General features: G+C 48.1%; 1 protein-coding gene across 1 annotated transcript; it reads right to left on the bottom strand.

Moving 5' to 3' along the window:
• Positions 1-2,089: 2,089 nt before the first annotated feature.
• LOC104577659 (dimethyladenosine transferase-like) lies at positions 2,090-5,584 on the bottom strand. Its single transcript, XM_010225151.2, has 10 exons — positions 5,554-5,584; positions 5,177-5,263; positions 4,701-4,762; positions 4,496-4,587; positions 4,333-4,382; positions 3,685-3,808; positions 3,480-3,572; positions 3,150-3,214; positions 2,731-2,794; positions 2,090-2,200 (listed from the first exon to the last, which is right to left on the bottom strand). The coding sequence occupies exons 6-10, from the start codon at positions 3,793-3,795 to the stop codon at positions 2,090-2,092; spliced, it is 444 nt and encodes a 147-aa protein (XP_010223453.2). The 5' UTR covers positions 3,796-3,808; positions 4,333-4,382; positions 4,496-4,587; positions 4,701-4,762; positions 5,177-5,263; positions 5,554-5,584.
• Between the last annotated feature and the right edge of the window lie 11,028 nt (positions 5,585-16,612).

Here is a 16,612-nt window from a genome sequence, read left to right as displayed (position 1 = left end):
ACCTCTAGTTCTGTTGGTGGCCACCAGTGAAGAAAGGCCATCCCCGTCCTCCTCACTCCCTCCCTTGAGGTACTTATAGACACTGATCAGGTCTCCTCTCAGCCTTCTCTTCTCCAGGCTGAACAGGCCCAGCTCCCTCAGCCTCTCCTCGTAGGGCAGATGTTCCAGGCCCCTGATCATCCTTGTGGCCCTGCGCTGGACTCTCTCCAGCAGCTCCACATCCCTCTTGTACTGTGGGGCCCAGAACTGGACACAGTACTCCACATGTGGCCTCACCAGGGCCTAGTAGAGGGGCAGGATCACCTCCCTCGACCTGCTGGAGACGCTCTTCTTAATGCACCCCAGGATCCCATTGGCCTTCTTGGCCACGAGGGCACACTGCTGCCTCATGGTCAACTTGTCATCCACCATGACACCCAGGTCTTTCTCCGTAGAGCTGCTCTCCAGAAGGTCGGTCCCCAGCCTGTACTGGTGTCTGGGGTTATTCCTCCCCAGGTGCAGAACCTTGCACTTGGCCTTGTTGAATTGCATGAGGTTTTTCACCGCCCAGTTGTCCAGTCTGTCCAGGTCCCTCTGGATGGCAGCGCAGCCCTCTGGGGTATCGGCTACTCCTCCCAGTTTGGTATCATCAGCAAACTTGCTGAGGGAGCACTCTGTGCCTTCATCCAGGTCATTGATGAATAAATTGAACAGGACTGGACCAAGGACTGACCCCTGGGGGACACCACTAGCTACAGGCCTCCAACTAGACTCTGCACCGCTGATCAACACTCTCTGAGCTCTGCCATCCAGCCAGTTCCTAATCCATCTCACTGTGCACTCACCTATCCCATACTTCCGGAGCTTGCCCAGGAGGATGTTGTGAGGGATGGTGTCAAAAGCCTTGGTGAAGTCGAGATAGATGACATCCACCGCTCTCCCCTCGTCTATCCAGCCGGTCATTTCATCATAGAAGGCTATCAGGTTAGTCAAGCATGATTTCCCCTTGGTGAATCCATGCTGACTACTCTTGAGCACCTTCTTGTCCTCCATGTGCCCAGAGACAACAGCCAGTATGAGCCGTTCCATCACTTTTCTGGAGACGGAGGTGAGGCTCACTTGCCTGTAGTTGCCTGGGTCCTCCTTCTTGCCTTTTTTGAAGATTCACGTGACATTGGCCTTCTTCCAGTCTTCCGGCACCTCCCCCGTTCTCCAGGATCTTTCAAAGATGATGGAGAGTGGCTTAGCTATGACCTCTGCCAGCTCACGCAGCACTCTGGGGTGCATCCCATCAGGGCCCATGGATTTGTGGGTATCGAGTTTACTTAGGTGCTCTCTGACCCAATCTTCCTCTACCCAGGGCAAGTCTTCCTCTCTCCAGGCTTCTTCTCTTGTCCCTAGGGCCTGGGAATCTAAAGGGCTGCCCTTGGTAAACTCCAAAGCAAAGAAGGCATTGAGCAACTCTGCTTTTTCTGTGTTATTTGTAACCAGGGTGCCCATCCCGTCCGCCAGCAGACCCACGTTTTCCCTGATCTTCCTTTGGCTGTTAATAGATTTGAAGAAGTTTTTCTTGTTATTTTTAACGTCCCTTGCCAGATTGCGTTCCAAGCATGCCTTAGCTTTCCTTGTCGCATCTCTGCATTCCCTGACTACGTTCCTGTATTTCTCCCAGAGGGCCTGTCCTTTTTTCCACATTCTGTATACCGTCGCCTTCTGCTTGAGCATTGCCACAAGCTCCTTGCTCATCCACGCAGGTCTCCTGCCCCCTCTGCCTGACTTCTTACACACAGGGATGCACTGTTGCTGGGTGTGGAGGAAGTGCCGCTTGAAAACTAACCAGCTCTCTTGGGCCCCCCTTCCTTCTAGAGCTCTAGCACTAAGGGATCTTAAAATAATTGCTTCTCATAAGTAGTTTATATATATATATATTTTAGATTTTTATACATAAGGTTTAACTGTTCCTTCATGTTCAAGACTGGAAGCAGGAAGTATGGTGGTATTCAGAGGGCTAGTGGTATTCCTACATAACACAGTAGCAATCTGCTCTGTGCAAGTACAGATACAGACAGAACTTGAAGAAGCTTTAAAGGAAGGAATAAAGAGAACAGATTTACCTAATAAAGTTATCTATATCCATTGAACGGGCACGTTTTTCAGAGTAACCTGTATTTTTTAAGACTGTCTGTATTTTCTCTGCAATTTTGAAATTTTCTGGTATTTCCTGTCAATAGCAGATAAGATATAAGTTAGCTTTTCATTCATAGCATATACGAAGGTTAAAATTAGTTTAAATTTTCTATTCTTTTCCTGTTTTTCAAAGAGTTTTTGTTTCAAGTTTCAAGATAATTTAATTAAGTTTCTCTCTCCTCTCCCCTGCCCTATTCCCCCCTCCACTGCCCTTTCTGAATTAATACATACTTTTGTCTGGACTTTACACCTCAACTAATTCACTGCAAAATAATCACCAACCGTATGGCCAAACAATATACCAACAATATATATATATATATATATATATATATATATATATATATATATATATATATATATATATATATATATATTTCCCCTCACAACATTTTAGAATAACTAGATTTTTCTTTGAAGAACAGTTAGGTTCCTCTCTGCCTGACAGTCTTTTAGAGAAGATTTAGCATTTAAAAAAATATATACATATATATATATAATATATATTTGTGCTTAGGTCACACTGCACAAGAAAACAATTTAGTTCATTAAAAAGGCACTTACTGTATTATTTAAGGAACAATGAATTTGGTAATTATGATCCAACAACTGCTCTACAGCACTTGATCTGAAAGAAATACAAGTCAGTCAAATGCAAAACTGATTTTTAACTGGTTCTTTTGACTTGAGTGATTGTTAGTCTTTACTATAAAAAGAAATTGCATTGAATACACAGAGCTGTTTGAAACAGCTGCCTCAAAGAGATTTTTTTCTAAAGGTTTCACTTGAGGAGAGTTTCTAACATTAGCATAAATTCTCCATTATTATTTATCTCAGACTGTTCCAGCATCTACATTACAAGCTTCTATGATCAGAACTAATTTCATACCAGTGTAACGTTAGCAGGCATTTGCAAGAAAGAAGTGGTTAGCTGGACAGACTCGGAAATTTTGAAAAGCTGCTCTCTAATAGAATTTACTTACTTGAATGCTGCAGAGAGTGTCTTGTTTTTCCTAACGAAGGCTATCCTTACCAGACCATCCCATTCCTTAAATTCAAAAGCATACACTATTTACTAAAAGGAATACACAGCTGCAACAAAAAGCTCAGAATAAACACGACTGTCAATTTCACAACAATAATACAAATAAAATGATATTTTTCGGAAAAATATCCTTCTAACCAATAAGAAGGCAGTGCTGCCTTGTATTTTCTCCTCTACTTCCCTTTGCACATTATCCACAAAGAGTAAGAAATGAAAAGTAACTACTGCTCCTGTTACTGGATGGATATGGTGAACATATGACGCTCACCTGAAAGTTGATAGGTGGTGGTGGGTTCTTTGGCTCTATCCTGACAACACTGGATTCAACTTTAGGAGGGGGCCTGAAGTTGTTCTTTCCAACCTGATAACTCAGGAGAAGTTAGGCAGTTGTATAAGTTAGCAGCAAATTCTCACATTCTTAAAACCAACTTTTTCTCCTTTTGATAAGTAGTAGCTAACACAGAATGACGAACCTTCATCAGATGGTCCACACAAGCTAATAACTGAGTATTAATAGAGAGTCTGCAGTAGAGTTTAGTCCCCAGTTTTGCAACCAAACGAAGTGCAAATTCCCTTTGAAACATAAGTATCCCACACCTGAGAATGACAGAAATGAGCAATTCAAAATCTTCTCAGCTTTTAAGGCTAAAGTCAACTAAACACAGATTTCCCCTCAACGAATAAAAGCAATGAAAGTCTGACATACAGACACACTCTGTCTTAATCACCTCGGTATTATTAGTAAAATTAGCAGTTCAGTGAGAGAAATCAAGAACTGCTAACATACTGAAGTACGCATACAAGTACCTCACCAATTATATTTTTAATAGATTAGACAATATGAACTCTTATAGCTTCAAATTTACCCTTACTTCCTAAGGTAGGAAGGCATCTGAAATGCTAGAGGCCCTGTTTATCCATGGAATAACAGTTACAATAATAGTATGAACAGGTGCAAATACTATTTTCATCAACTAGACAATTCACTAATGCCAAGACAAAATTCTTTAACACTTCAATAAACTGCTTTCCAAGTGTTGGCAACTCACATACTAGATTTGGGATTATTTGTAAAGTTAATCTTTTCCATTAGAAAGGCCAGGGATCTATTTTCCACATACCTGAAGAAAGGTCTGTGAAGCAACAACTTGAAAACAAAGGGTGAAGAAATCTGAGAAAAAGAATAAGATCATTACTATGCCTTCTGAGCAGTTATCATAAAAAAAAAAAAAAAAACCACACACAACAACACACCCCGCCATGCTCAGATTGTTTTGTCCGTACCTGATAAGGCAAGTTAGCTACACACGCTAAAGAACGGTAAATCCATTTTCAACACATCTCCAACCTTGATTTCCAGTTTGTTTGCCAGACACCTGTGGGGAAAATACATGGTGGTTTTCTGCTGATGGGCGGGTTGCCGAGGTTATCGTCAAGGCAGCTCCACTGCTGTACACACTCGCTCTCCATTTCCCCTTTTGGTACTTACGTGCCCTGCACTCTCTTTTGAAGTTCGCCCACAAGTCTAGGGTCAATTTCACAGGCTATAACCTGAAAGCCAAGTATAAATTTGCAATTTTCTACACAAATGGCTTCTAACGGGATGAGGACTTCAATTGCAAGAAACTGTAGATAAGTAGTGCTAGAGAATTAAATAATTCTTACGTACCTCCTGTTAGGTTGTGCACTTTCTCCTAACACAAAGGATATAAGGCTTATTATATAGATAAGTAATAGCAATACAATTTGGCAAAGTCATACGTTATTTACATGAACATGGTCAGAAATTCCTTGGAAGTTTTACAGAAAAAAAAAAAAAAAAAAAAAACCCACACATACAGTGATTCTGCTTCTTTAATTCAGGTCACAGAAGAGCCTCCTGTTTGCTGATACTCTAGGCCACAGTGTTGTTTTCGATATGTCAAGGGGAAGGTGAGTGAGGGAGAGAGGGGATATCACACTTACTTTTTTTACTTTCTCTAACATTTTCACTGTCAGGTTACCAGTTCCAGGGCCTACTTCCAGAATGACATCCGTACGCCATAAGGCAGCCTAGGAACAAGTGGCATTTTACTATTTTTTCCAGAGCTGATTCCAAGCAATCATTTAATTTTAAAATGAAACATACATGCAGTTCAATGAAAGGCTTCATTCAGCTAACAGTGGCGTGAAAGTGTCACTTAGAGGAGGAAGCAACGGAAATACCATAAACATTAATGTTCTGGGCTGAGATCTTCCAAAGCAAGTGTGTGATCCCACATAGTGATTTTTTAACATGAGGGAAAGTGTTTTAAAGGCGAGGTCCAGAGCCCCACTACTGCTCCCGGGCAGCTGCCACCCACCTTCTCGATGATGCTGTTGACAACGAGGGGTTCTTCAGGATGTGCTGCCCGGCTCCAGTGTTGAAGAGAAGCCCTAGCGGGGCACAAGCAGAACAGCTCCGTGTCACACAGCAGAAACTCGCCGCGCGCAACTTCGACCGGGCCTAGACGCACAGAGCAGGCGTTCGTGCTCCTAGAGCCGTCGCGCGCGCCGTTGCTCCCGGCCTCGCGGTGCCGACGCAGCCAGGCCGCAGCCCGGCACAGGAGCCTCCCAGGGAGCCGAGACTACGCCGAGGCCGCCCAGCACTCACCGCTGCCGATGCCGGTTCCCGCGCGGCGCTCCTACCCCAAGCGCCTCCCTGCGCACGCCTTGGCCATGACAGGCGCCACTACCACTCCGAGCGAGCACCGCGGCGGCGCCGCCGTTATGCGTCACGGGGAGGCGGGACCGGGGCCGGCCGTGCTGGCAGCGTCGGGCGCGTACGGGAGCCGCGTGGATCGGTGAACCTACACGAACACCTTCGCGGCGGCTGCCGGGCACGGTACGTACTGGGGAAACAGCTGCTCTCTCTGCGAACTATTCCCCTCTCCTCTTACAATAAACACATGGTATGTATTAATGTGTTAAATGATTTAACCTAGTCCTCAACAGCACCTAACAGGCAGGTGAACTTTGGCCAGCCAACCCTTGTTCCGCCACCAGTTAAGCTGATTGGGTTAAAATGGCTTAATTCGGTGGCTATGGGAGCCGCTCCGCCAGCACCGCCACTCCCAGGCTCCACTCGCCCCTTCCGCGCGTTTTTGAACAAAGAAAACGCGGAGCCGCCCGGCCACCGGAAGCCCCGCCCCTCCCCGCCGCTCTGGCGCCACAGGCTGCGGGACGTGACGTGACGTGACGTGACGTGACGTGACGTGACGTGACGTGAGACCGGTGATCGCGCGTCGCGGTGGCAACGATGTCAGAGTGGCACCGACGGGGGTGGGGTGGCCGTAGGTCCCGCTCGTGGTGTGAGTTTCGGAAGGGGTGGGAGTCGCGTTTGGTCTAGTTCGGCTCCTTGTGCAGTGCGTGTCCCCGCTCTGTCTGGGAGCGGCCGGGGAAGGGGCTGCCAAAGCGATGTGGCTACTGCCTGGTGTCCCGGGGCTCCTCGCCCACTTTGCCCTGACGCGGTGCCCAGCCCATGGGAAGTGTCGGAGTCAGCAAGGCGGGACCGGCCCCGTTCGCCCGGGGAACGTGGATTTGCGGGGCTGGCGAGGAGTGAGCGGAATGCTCAAGTTTGTGTATTCACAAATAAGGGGATTCCCCCACAGTCTGGCTGAAGAGCAGGACAAAGGGAGGGGGGAGACTGAGCGGAGCCATGAGCAAGTGGGACAAAAGAGCCATCTGCCAAGAGGTGGGGGCCTTTACAAAGGAGGGAAAAAAGGGAATTCCCCCACATTCTTCAGCAAGGGGGACAAAGGAGTCAGGTGACCTCAGGTGAGAACAGATGGAGGGAGACAGGAGTTTGGTATAGGCGGGCCGGGAAGGCTGTAACTTCTGAGTACCTTGGCCAATGGGGAAAAGGAGAGGGCATCCCTCGGTCGGGAAATTAGGATAAAAGGGGGGCTGTGTCCTCCAGCAATTGGAGAGACCCCACAGGGATATGCCCAGTGGACTCTCCCTTTTTTCGAATAAAGTTTTAGGGCTCCTCTGTCTCCTTTTTGGACATTCAGTTCTTGACAGTGAGATTTTCCAAAGAATTGGGGGCTTGTCCGGGATCCTTCCACCTTCCGGGAATGGCAGACGGTGATCAGGGTCGACAGCGCGCCTCACCAAAACTTTTGGTGATCAACTCCCTTCGACAGCGGCCGGCACTGGATGACTGATTGGGTTCCCGAGACTGTCCAGAGACAGACGAGAAGCGGATCAGGGGGATCCGCAGGTAGGACCAGGAGGTGGTCCTCAAGTAGTCTGACGGAAAAGACCGCTAGGAGCAATCGATCAGGGGGATCCATAGGTAGGACCAGGAGGGTCCTCAAGTAGTCTGATGGAAAGGACTACCAGGTCCGATGGAAAGGACTAGGTCTGAAGGAAAGGACCTCCGGGTAGCGCTAAGTCTGACGGAAAGGACCGTTGAAATCTCACTGGTGAGTACTGTGGGATAGTGGGGAACAAAAGGGTTGACGACTCCGCCATGGACGCCCAGGAAGGGCAGCAAAGGGAAGCCAAAAGAGGGTGTTGGCAAAAGGAATGATGACCTCGACTTATCCCCATATAGTCCCTTGGGGAGACTGTTGAGGGTTTTGGATAACCTGCACATTCCACCAGAAATAACCAAGGAACTAATGATAAAATATTGTTGTTTTGTTTGGCCAGAATATAAGTTACTAGGGGGATTTAGGTGGCCCCCTGTAGGGTTGGACGACGATCCTAGTCTTTGTCAGGTTTTGTGCCAGTATCACAGTGATACTGAGAAGGGTCTCATCGAGAAAGAATGCACGTCAATATGGTTAAGGGCAACATCTAGAGGAATCTATGTAACAAAAGAGAGAGGAGAAAAAGGGAAGCAGGAATCTGAAGAAGGGGAAAAGAAAACAGATAGGGAGGTGTGGGATGTCCTCCAGTACCTTTTTCCATCTTATCATCAAAATCCATCAGGAACCACAGCTTCTGTCCCCTCTGCACCTCCTGCTTCTAGCAACAGTGAAGAGGAGGAGGAATGGGACATTTTGTCCCTTTCAAAACAAGAAAAGGAAGCCAGTAGTACGAGGTGCCAAAAGCCCCCAAAGCCAAATGCCTCTGTACCAGGTTCCACTGCGAGGCCAGGATGGGGTGGGGGCACAGTTTGGATTTGTGGTTGTGCTTGTGCCCCTGATCACACAAGATATAAGGCGATTAAAGAACTGTCCCCTTATTTATATGATCCTATAGGGGTGGGGGAAAAGATAGATGAATATCTAAGAAGTGCAGATTACACTTGGAAGGTTTGGGATTTTCTTTTAGGAATCCTTTTTGGATCCCAGGGGAAGAGGATAATCTTGCAAAAGCTTGTCAATTATGGGAGGATGAGCACACACAGGCAGGCCAAAATGCAGTTTAGCCTGCCCTCAGGAGAGAGGAAGGACATTGGAGGCGGGAATGCTCACAGAGGCCAGTAGATTCTCAGGAAAAGGAAATTCACCAATTGAGTTTTAAATGGATTGTTAGGGGTGTCGAGGGCTTCCATTATAGCAGGGACCCACTATGCGGGAGCCCTTGATAACACATAGGGTGGTTCCGGAAGTGTGTTTCTGGATAGACACAGGGGCCTCTCGATCCACTTTGAACTTTATGCCAAAAGGAGGGCAATTGTCAAAAGGCTCCTTGGTTAAGTGGAAAAGACAAGCAAGTGCGTCTTATCCAGCCCTGTTAGTGGATGTGGGTAATAAATTTGAGATGCATGGTTTTCTTTTTGTCCCAAATTGTGATTGCAATCTGCTGAGGGGTTGGAGTCGATGGCTAGATTGGGAATGTCAATTGATATTGTGGGGGATGATAAAGAAGTTAGCACTACTGTAACTTTGTGCAAAGAGTCTGATAAAGCTAGGCTGAAGTGAACTCAGAAGTGTGGGCAGTTCCAGGAAAATATGGAAAATTAGACATGGAATCTCTTCAAATTGCTTTAAAGCAACCAGGCCAGACAGTCTCTAAAAGCAGTAGCCTATTTCAGAGGAAGGAGGAAAAATGATAAAACAACGATTGACATGGACAGTCCTCCCACAAGGATACACTGATGCACCGGTCCTATTTGGACAAGCCTTGCAGAAAATACTGAAGGAATTTACCCCACCCCCAGGAGCCAGGTTATTGCAGTACATGGATGACTTGCCCCTATCAGGGGAACAACAGAGGGTGGTGAAGGAAACTGCTGTGAAGTTACTCAATTTCTTGGCTCAAAAATGGCCTAGGGTGTCTGGAAAATATATATATATATAATATATATATATATTTGGGGCATATTTTGGTTGGAGGTTTAACCCAAAACAGCCCAATGTTGTGGTATGGGCACGAGAAGGAGAACAGAGCTTTAGAAAATTAAAAGATAAATTGACCAAGGCTCTGGCTTTAGCTCTTCCGGACCCAGAGAAAGAATTTGAATTATATGTGGATGTCAAACAGGGCCACGCCAAGGGAAATTTAGTGCAAAAGCACGGAGGCATGTGAAGACCAGCAACTTATTTTTCTAAAATGTTAGACCCATTGGCTAAGGGGTGGCCTTATTGTCTGCAGAATTGTGCAGCTACGGCCCTAATGGTAACTGAGGCCCAAAAACTGACCACAGGAGGATCACTTGTTGTCAAGGTCCCATACCTGGTTGGGGCGTTGCTACCTGAAGGGTCTTCTGAATGGATGATGAGGTTTAAAACTAACAAGCAGGGGAGGGTTTAACCCAGCTTCTTGCCTGACTGGCCCCAAGGGAGAAGCACAGAGGGTGGCAGATCTCTAGACTCAGGCTAGGGAAGATTTGAGAGGATCTCTCAAATCTTCTGTCTACCTGGTTTCAAACCGTCTACCTGGTCAGCCCAAACCACAGGATTGTGTTCTCTAATCAAAGCCTGTGAATTATACCAAGGCAAGGTAATGAATATCTTTACATATTCTAAATATGCATATGGGGTAGTACATATGTTTGGAAAGCTGTGGGAAGAAAGAGGTTTATTAACTTGCCAAGGAAAGAAATTGGTACATAAGGATCTGATTACCTGCCTGCTGGAGGTGGTGAACTTCCCCAAGAAGGTCTCAATAATTCATATCAGGGGACATCAGACAGGACACATGGAGCAGGAGGTAGGCAATCGATTGGCTAATGAGGAAGCTCAAAAAGCAGCACTCCTGCCAGAAGTATCTTAGAAGATCCTCCCTCTCCTCCTGGTAGTCCAGCCATTACCGGAAAAGATGTCTTTTCCTCCAGAAGAATTAGAGATAATTAAAAATAGGTGGAGCAAAAAAAAAAAAAAAAAAAAAAAGAAGGACTCAACTGGTTTACAAAGGAGGGCAAACAATGCCCTAACCCTTCAAATACTGAGAGAGCTTCACAAAGGAAGCCATTGGGGCTCTGGAGGGCTGGCGGAAGCCTTCCTTAGAACCTCCGCTGCCCTTGGTCTTTTTGTTCTGGCAAAACGGGCTATTGAGGGCTGTCTGATTTGTGCTAAGGCCAACGGCCGAGCCGCAAGAGAAGTTGCAACGACCCTGGACCGTGCGCCCATTCCAGCTATGCCAAGTAGACTTTACTGAGATGCCCCGTGTAGGGAGGCTTAAGTATCTTCTGGTAATAGTATGTCAGTTGACGGGATGTCCCGGGGCATTTGCAACTGCCTCAGCAGCAACCGGATCTGTAATTAAGGTGTTCTTAGAACAAATAATTCCAAGATATGGGTTGGTAGAGGCAATGGATTCAGACAGAGGCACTCATTTTACAGGAAAGGTCCTTCAAGGTGTCATGACTGCCCTAGGGATTCAATGGGACTTGCATACCCCTTGGCATCCCAGAGTTCTGGTAGAGTGGAAAGGATGAATGGGAACGTTAAAAAGCATCTTTTAAAATTGGTGTTAGAAACTAAGATGTCGTGGACACGACTTCTCCCATTAGCTTTAGCAAGAATAAGAGCAAAACCAAGGGGAGACATTCAGCTGTCCCCCTTTGAAATAATGTTTGGGATTCCCTATCCTGCTAACACCCAACCTGGCAGGGAGGTGGAGATAAGTGATATATATTTAAAGCAGTATGTGGCCAGAATACATTCTCTTGTGAAGTCTCTCCGACAGGAAGCCCAGCTCGCACAGACCCTCCCCTTGGATTTTGCAGTCCATGATATCCAACCAGGGGATTGGGTCTTGGTCAGAGAATGGAAAGAAGCATCACTGCTAGCAAAGTGGCATGGACCTTATCAGGTATTACTAACCACAGAAACATCAATCAAGACAGCTGAGCATGGATGGACTCATCATACCATAGTTAAGATTTCCAAGACTCCAGAAATCTGGACTTCTCAGTTGAAGGAAGAGGATGGAAAACCCCAGCTAACTCTCCGTAGATCTGTACCACTAGCTGGATGTGGGTCTGGAAAATAAATGCTGGGTTGCTGGGTCTGTGGGAGTCGAGGAGGATATGAAGACTACCCATGGGTACTAGACCTACTGAACGCAGGTGGTTAGTCAATAACCTATGCAGAGTCCATTATGCTTCTAGAGATGGGTGTAGAGGTTATTTAAAAACAAATATTGTCAAAAAAAAAAAAAAAAAAAAAAAAGAGGAGGGATTGAGCGGAATGCTCAAGTTTGTGTATTCACCAATAAGGGAATTTCCCCACAGTCTGGCTGAAGAGCAGGACAAAGGGAGGGGGGAGACTGAGTGGAGCCATGAGCAAAAGAGCGTCTGCCAAGAGCGTCTGCCTCACCTCCACCGGTGACCACGTTCAACAGGTACGAGGCCCTGGAACATGTGGATCAGATAGAGGAGGCCTTGAACCAAGGCCCGTCTAGGGGGCTCTCTCCAGAGAGGCAGTCTAATCCATGCTGCAAGGCTGCTCCCCCTAAAGTGAAAAGGAGCACCCGGAAGAAGCGGCGGGTGATCGTCGTGGGTGACTCCACGCTACAGGGCATGGAGGCACCGATATGTAGACCGAACCCCTCATCCAGAGAGGTCTGCTGCTTGCCAGGGGTCAAAATAAAGGATGTTACAGAAAGGCTCCCAAGAATTGTTCAAGAGTCTGACTATTATCCTCTAGTATTGTTTCATGTGGGCGCTAATGATGCCATGGGGAAAATGAGGGACGTCAAGCAAGACTTCAGAGCCCTAGGGATGGCCATCAAAGGTACAGGTGCCCAGGTAGTGTTCTTCTCTATTCTGCCAACGAGGGGAATGGACTCAAGGAGGAGAAGGCGGATATGGCAGCTTAACAACTGGCTGCGCCGCTGGGCTTGGCAACAGGGTTTTGGCTTCTATGACCATGGGACTCTGTTTGATGACCACCAGCTAGTGGGGAATGATGGGACCCATCTTAGCAAGAGGGGCACACGTCTTTTTGCCAAAAGGCTGGCCAACCTGGTTAGGAGGGAAGAAGGGGGAAGGGGAGTGGCACACTGACACGGCAAGCAGTACCGCACAGCCCAGGTCAGATGGCGTCCAGCGGGAGTATGCTAGTGGGGAAGTGAGGATAGGAAATGATCACGGAGGGTCCTCTTTCACCCCTCCTGGGAAACCTGTGGCCTCTGTTGCTTCCCTGAAATGCCTGTATACCAATGCGCGAAGCATGGGGAATAAGCAGGATGAACTGGAGATCTGTGTGCGGTCCCAGTGACATGATCTCATTGGAATCACAGAGACGTGGTGGGATAGCTCGCACGACTGGAGCGCTGCCATGGAAGGCTATGTGCTCTTTAGAAAGGACAGGCTGGGAAGGCGAGGTGGTGGAGTTGCTCTTTATGTGAGAGCAACTGGAATGCATGGAGCTCAACCTGGGAGTGGAGGATGAGCGAGTTGAGAGCTTGTGGGTAAGGATTAGAGGGCAGGCTAATGTGGGAGACACTGTGGTGGGTGTCTGCTACAGGCCACCTGACCAAGACGAGGAGGTTGATGAGGCCTTCTATAGGCAGCTGGATATTGCCTCATGGTCACAGGCCCTGGTTCTCATGGAGGACTTCAACTACCCTGACATCAACTGGGAGGACAACACAGCCAGGCATAAGCAGTCCTGGAGGTTCCTGCAGAGCGTCGACGATAACTTTTTGATGCAGGTTGTGGAGGAGCCGACGAGGAGAGGTGGGCTACTGGACCTCGTGCTATCAAATAGGGAGGGCCTAGTAGGAGATGTGAAGGTGGGGGGTAGCCTCGGCTGCAGTGACCATGAGTTGGTGGAGTTCAGGATTCAACGAGGAGGTGGCAGGGCTGTAAGTAGCCTTGCAACGATGGACTTCAGGAGGGCCAACTTTAGCCTCTTCAGGGACCTCCTCGGTAGAATCCCATGGGCTAGTGCTCTAGAAGGCAGGGGGGCCCAAGAGAGCTGGTTAGTTTTCAAGCAGCACTTCCTCCACGCCCAGCAGCAGTGCATCCCTGTGTGTAGGAAGGCAGGCAGAGGAGGCAGGCGACCTGCGTGGATGAGCTGGGAGCTTGTGGCAATGCTCAAGCAGAAGGCAGTGGTATACAGAATGTGGAAAAAAGGACAGGTCCCATGGGAGAAATACAGGAACATAGTCAGGGAATGCAGAGATACGACAAGGAAAGCTAAGGCACGTCTGGAAGGCAAGCTGGCAAGGGACGTTAAAAATAACAAAAAAAAATTCTTCAAATACATTAACAGCAAAAGGAAGATCAGGGAAAACGTGGGTCCGCTGGCGGACGGGATGGGCGCCCTGGTTACAAATAACACAGAAAAAGCAGAGTTGCTGAATGCCGCCTTTGCTTCGGTGTTTACCAAGGGCAGCCCATTAGAGCCCCAGGCCCTAGGGACAAGAGAAGAAGCTGGTGGAGAGGAAGCCCTGGGTAGAGGAAGATTGGGTCAGAGAGCACCTAAGGAACCTCGATACCCACAAATCCATGGGCCCTGATGGGATGCACCCCAGAGTGCTGCGTGACCTGCCAGAGGTCATAGCTAACCCGCTCTCCATCATCTTTGAAAGATCCTGGAGAACGGGGGAGGTGCCGGAAGGCTGGAAGAAGGTCAATGTCACGCCAGTCTTCAAAAAAGGCAAGAAGGAGGACCCAGGCAACTACAGGCCAGTGAGCCTCACCTCCGTCCCCGGAAAAGTGATGGAACGGCTCATACTGGCCGTTGTCTCCAAGCACATGGAGGACAAGAAGGTGCTCAAGAGTAGTCAGCATGGATTCACCAAGGGGAAATCTTGCCTGACTAACCTGATAGCCTTCTATGATGGAATGACCGGCTGGATAGACGAGGGGAGAGCGGTGGATGTCGTCTGTCTCGACTTCACCAAGGCTTTTGACACCGTCCCTCACAACATCCTCCTGGGCAAGCTCCGGAAGTGTGGGATAGATGAGTGGACAGGGAGGTGGATTAGGAACTGGCTGGATGGCAGAGCCCAGAGAGTGGTGATCAGCGGTGCAGGGTCTAGTTGGAGGCCTGTAGCTAGCGGGGTCCCCCAGGGGTCACTCCTCGGTCCAGTCCTGTTCAATTTATTCATCAATGACCTGGATGAAGGCACAGAGTGCTCCCTCAGCAAGTTTGCTGATGACACGAAACTGGGAGGAGTAGCCGATAACCCAGAGGGCTGCACTGCCATCCAGAGGGACCTGGACAGACTGGACAACTGGGCGGTGAAAAACCTCATGCAATTCAACAAGGCCAAGTGCAAGGTTCTGCACCTGGGGAGGAATAACCCCAGACACCAGTACAGGCTGGGGACCGACCTTCTGGAGAGCAGCTCTGCGGAGAAAGACCTGGGTGTCATGGTGGACGACAAGTTGACCATGAGGCAGCAGTGTGCCCTCGTGGCCAAGAAGGCCAATGGAATCCTGGGCTGCATTAAGAAGAGCGTCTCCAGCAGGTCGAGGGAGGTGATCCTGCCCCTCTACTCAGCCCTGGTGAGGCCGCATCTGGAGTATTGTGTCCAGTTCTGGGCTCCACAGTACAAGAGGGATGTGGAGCTTCTGGAGAGAGTCCAGCGCAGGGCCACAAGGATGATCAGGGGCCTGGAACATCTGTCCTATGAGGAGAGGCTGAGGGAGCTGGGCCTGTTCAGCCTGGAGAAGAGAAGGCTGAGAGGGGATCTAATCAGTGTATATAAATACCTCAAGGGAGGGAGTGCATCGGACGGTGCTGGTCTCTTTTCAGTGGTGGCCACTGATAGGACTAGAGGAAATGGCCGGAAACTGAAACACCAAAAATTCCATAGGAACTTAAGGAAAAATTTCTTAACAGTGAGGGTGACAGAGCACTGGAACAGGCTGCCCAGAGAGGTTGTGGAGTCTCCTTCTCTGGAGCTCTTCAAAACCCGCTTGGATGCAGTCCTGTGCCACGTGCTCTAGGTGTCCCTGTGTGTGCAGGGGGGTTGAACTAGATGATCTCTAGAGGTCCCTTCCAACCCTAAGCATTCTATGATTCTATGATTCTATGAAGAGGTGGGGGCCTTTACAAAGGAGGGAAAAAAGGGAATTCCCCCACATTCTTCAGCAAGGGGGACAAAGGAGTCAGGTGACCTCAGGTGAGAACAGATGGAGGGAGACAGGAGTTTGGTATAGGCGGGCCGGGAAGGCTGTAACTTCTGAGTACCTTGGCCAATGGGGAAAAGGAGAGGGCGTCCCTCGGTTGGGAAATTAGGATAAAAGGGGGGCTGTGTCCTCCAGCAATTGGAGAGACCCCACAGGGATATGCCCAGTGGACTCTCCCTTTATTCGAATAAAGTTTTAGGACTCCTCTGTCTCCTTTGTGGACATTCAGTTCTTGACAGTGAGATTTTCCATACAGGAGCAAGCCCTGCTCCTGCATTAAAGGTGGCTGTTCTCTCCCTGCAGGGCTTTGGAGAACCGCAGTCAAGGCCTCACAGGAAGGGGGCCACCTCTAGAGCCCAGGGCAGGGTCAGTGCAGCAGCAGTGAGTTATTTTTTCATTTCGAGTTATCTTAGTGATAGGCAGGTATGTGTTGCGTAAGGATGTGGCCCTGTGTGCATGGCTGCTTGATAGCTCAGGTGGTCTCTGTAGGCGTTTGGTGTGGCTTTCACACTGATATTCCTAATGTGTTAGAGGACTTTGGTCTTTATAAGTAACATATTCCTTACAAGTTTTGATTTCTGGATATTTGATGGTTAGTCTTTTTCATCTAAGTCTGCTTGTTCTTCCCTCTTATTCTTTCCTTGTGCCATTATATGGAAATGCATTTTGTACCATATGCACAAAGTAAGAAAGGTTCATGCTACTCATATGCTACACATTGTACTCTCTAAAATGTATCATTGGTCTGTGCTTTTAACTGTGTGTTGAATTGACTTATAGCTGTGTCGGAGGAAGGTAGGTTGGAACTGAAGTTTTTATGTCAGTTGTTGCATAACCAATTTGTTATGAAGTGTTCTGGATGTTTTTTGACTGTGTTAAAATGAGATGAGGTATGA

This window comes from Tinamus guttatus, unplaced genomic scaffold (assembly GCF_059628265.1).
Source record: "Tinamus guttatus ecotype Peru unplaced genomic scaffold, ASM5962826v1 Tinamus_guttatus_pri_ptg000640l, whole genome shotgun sequence".
In the NCBI taxonomy this organism is placed as follows: Eukaryota; Metazoa; Chordata; class Aves; order Tinamiformes; family Tinamidae; genus Tinamus; species Tinamus guttatus.
The sequence above is the reverse complement of the archived record's forward strand: the minus strand, read 5'-3'. Positions and strand labels throughout refer to the sequence as shown.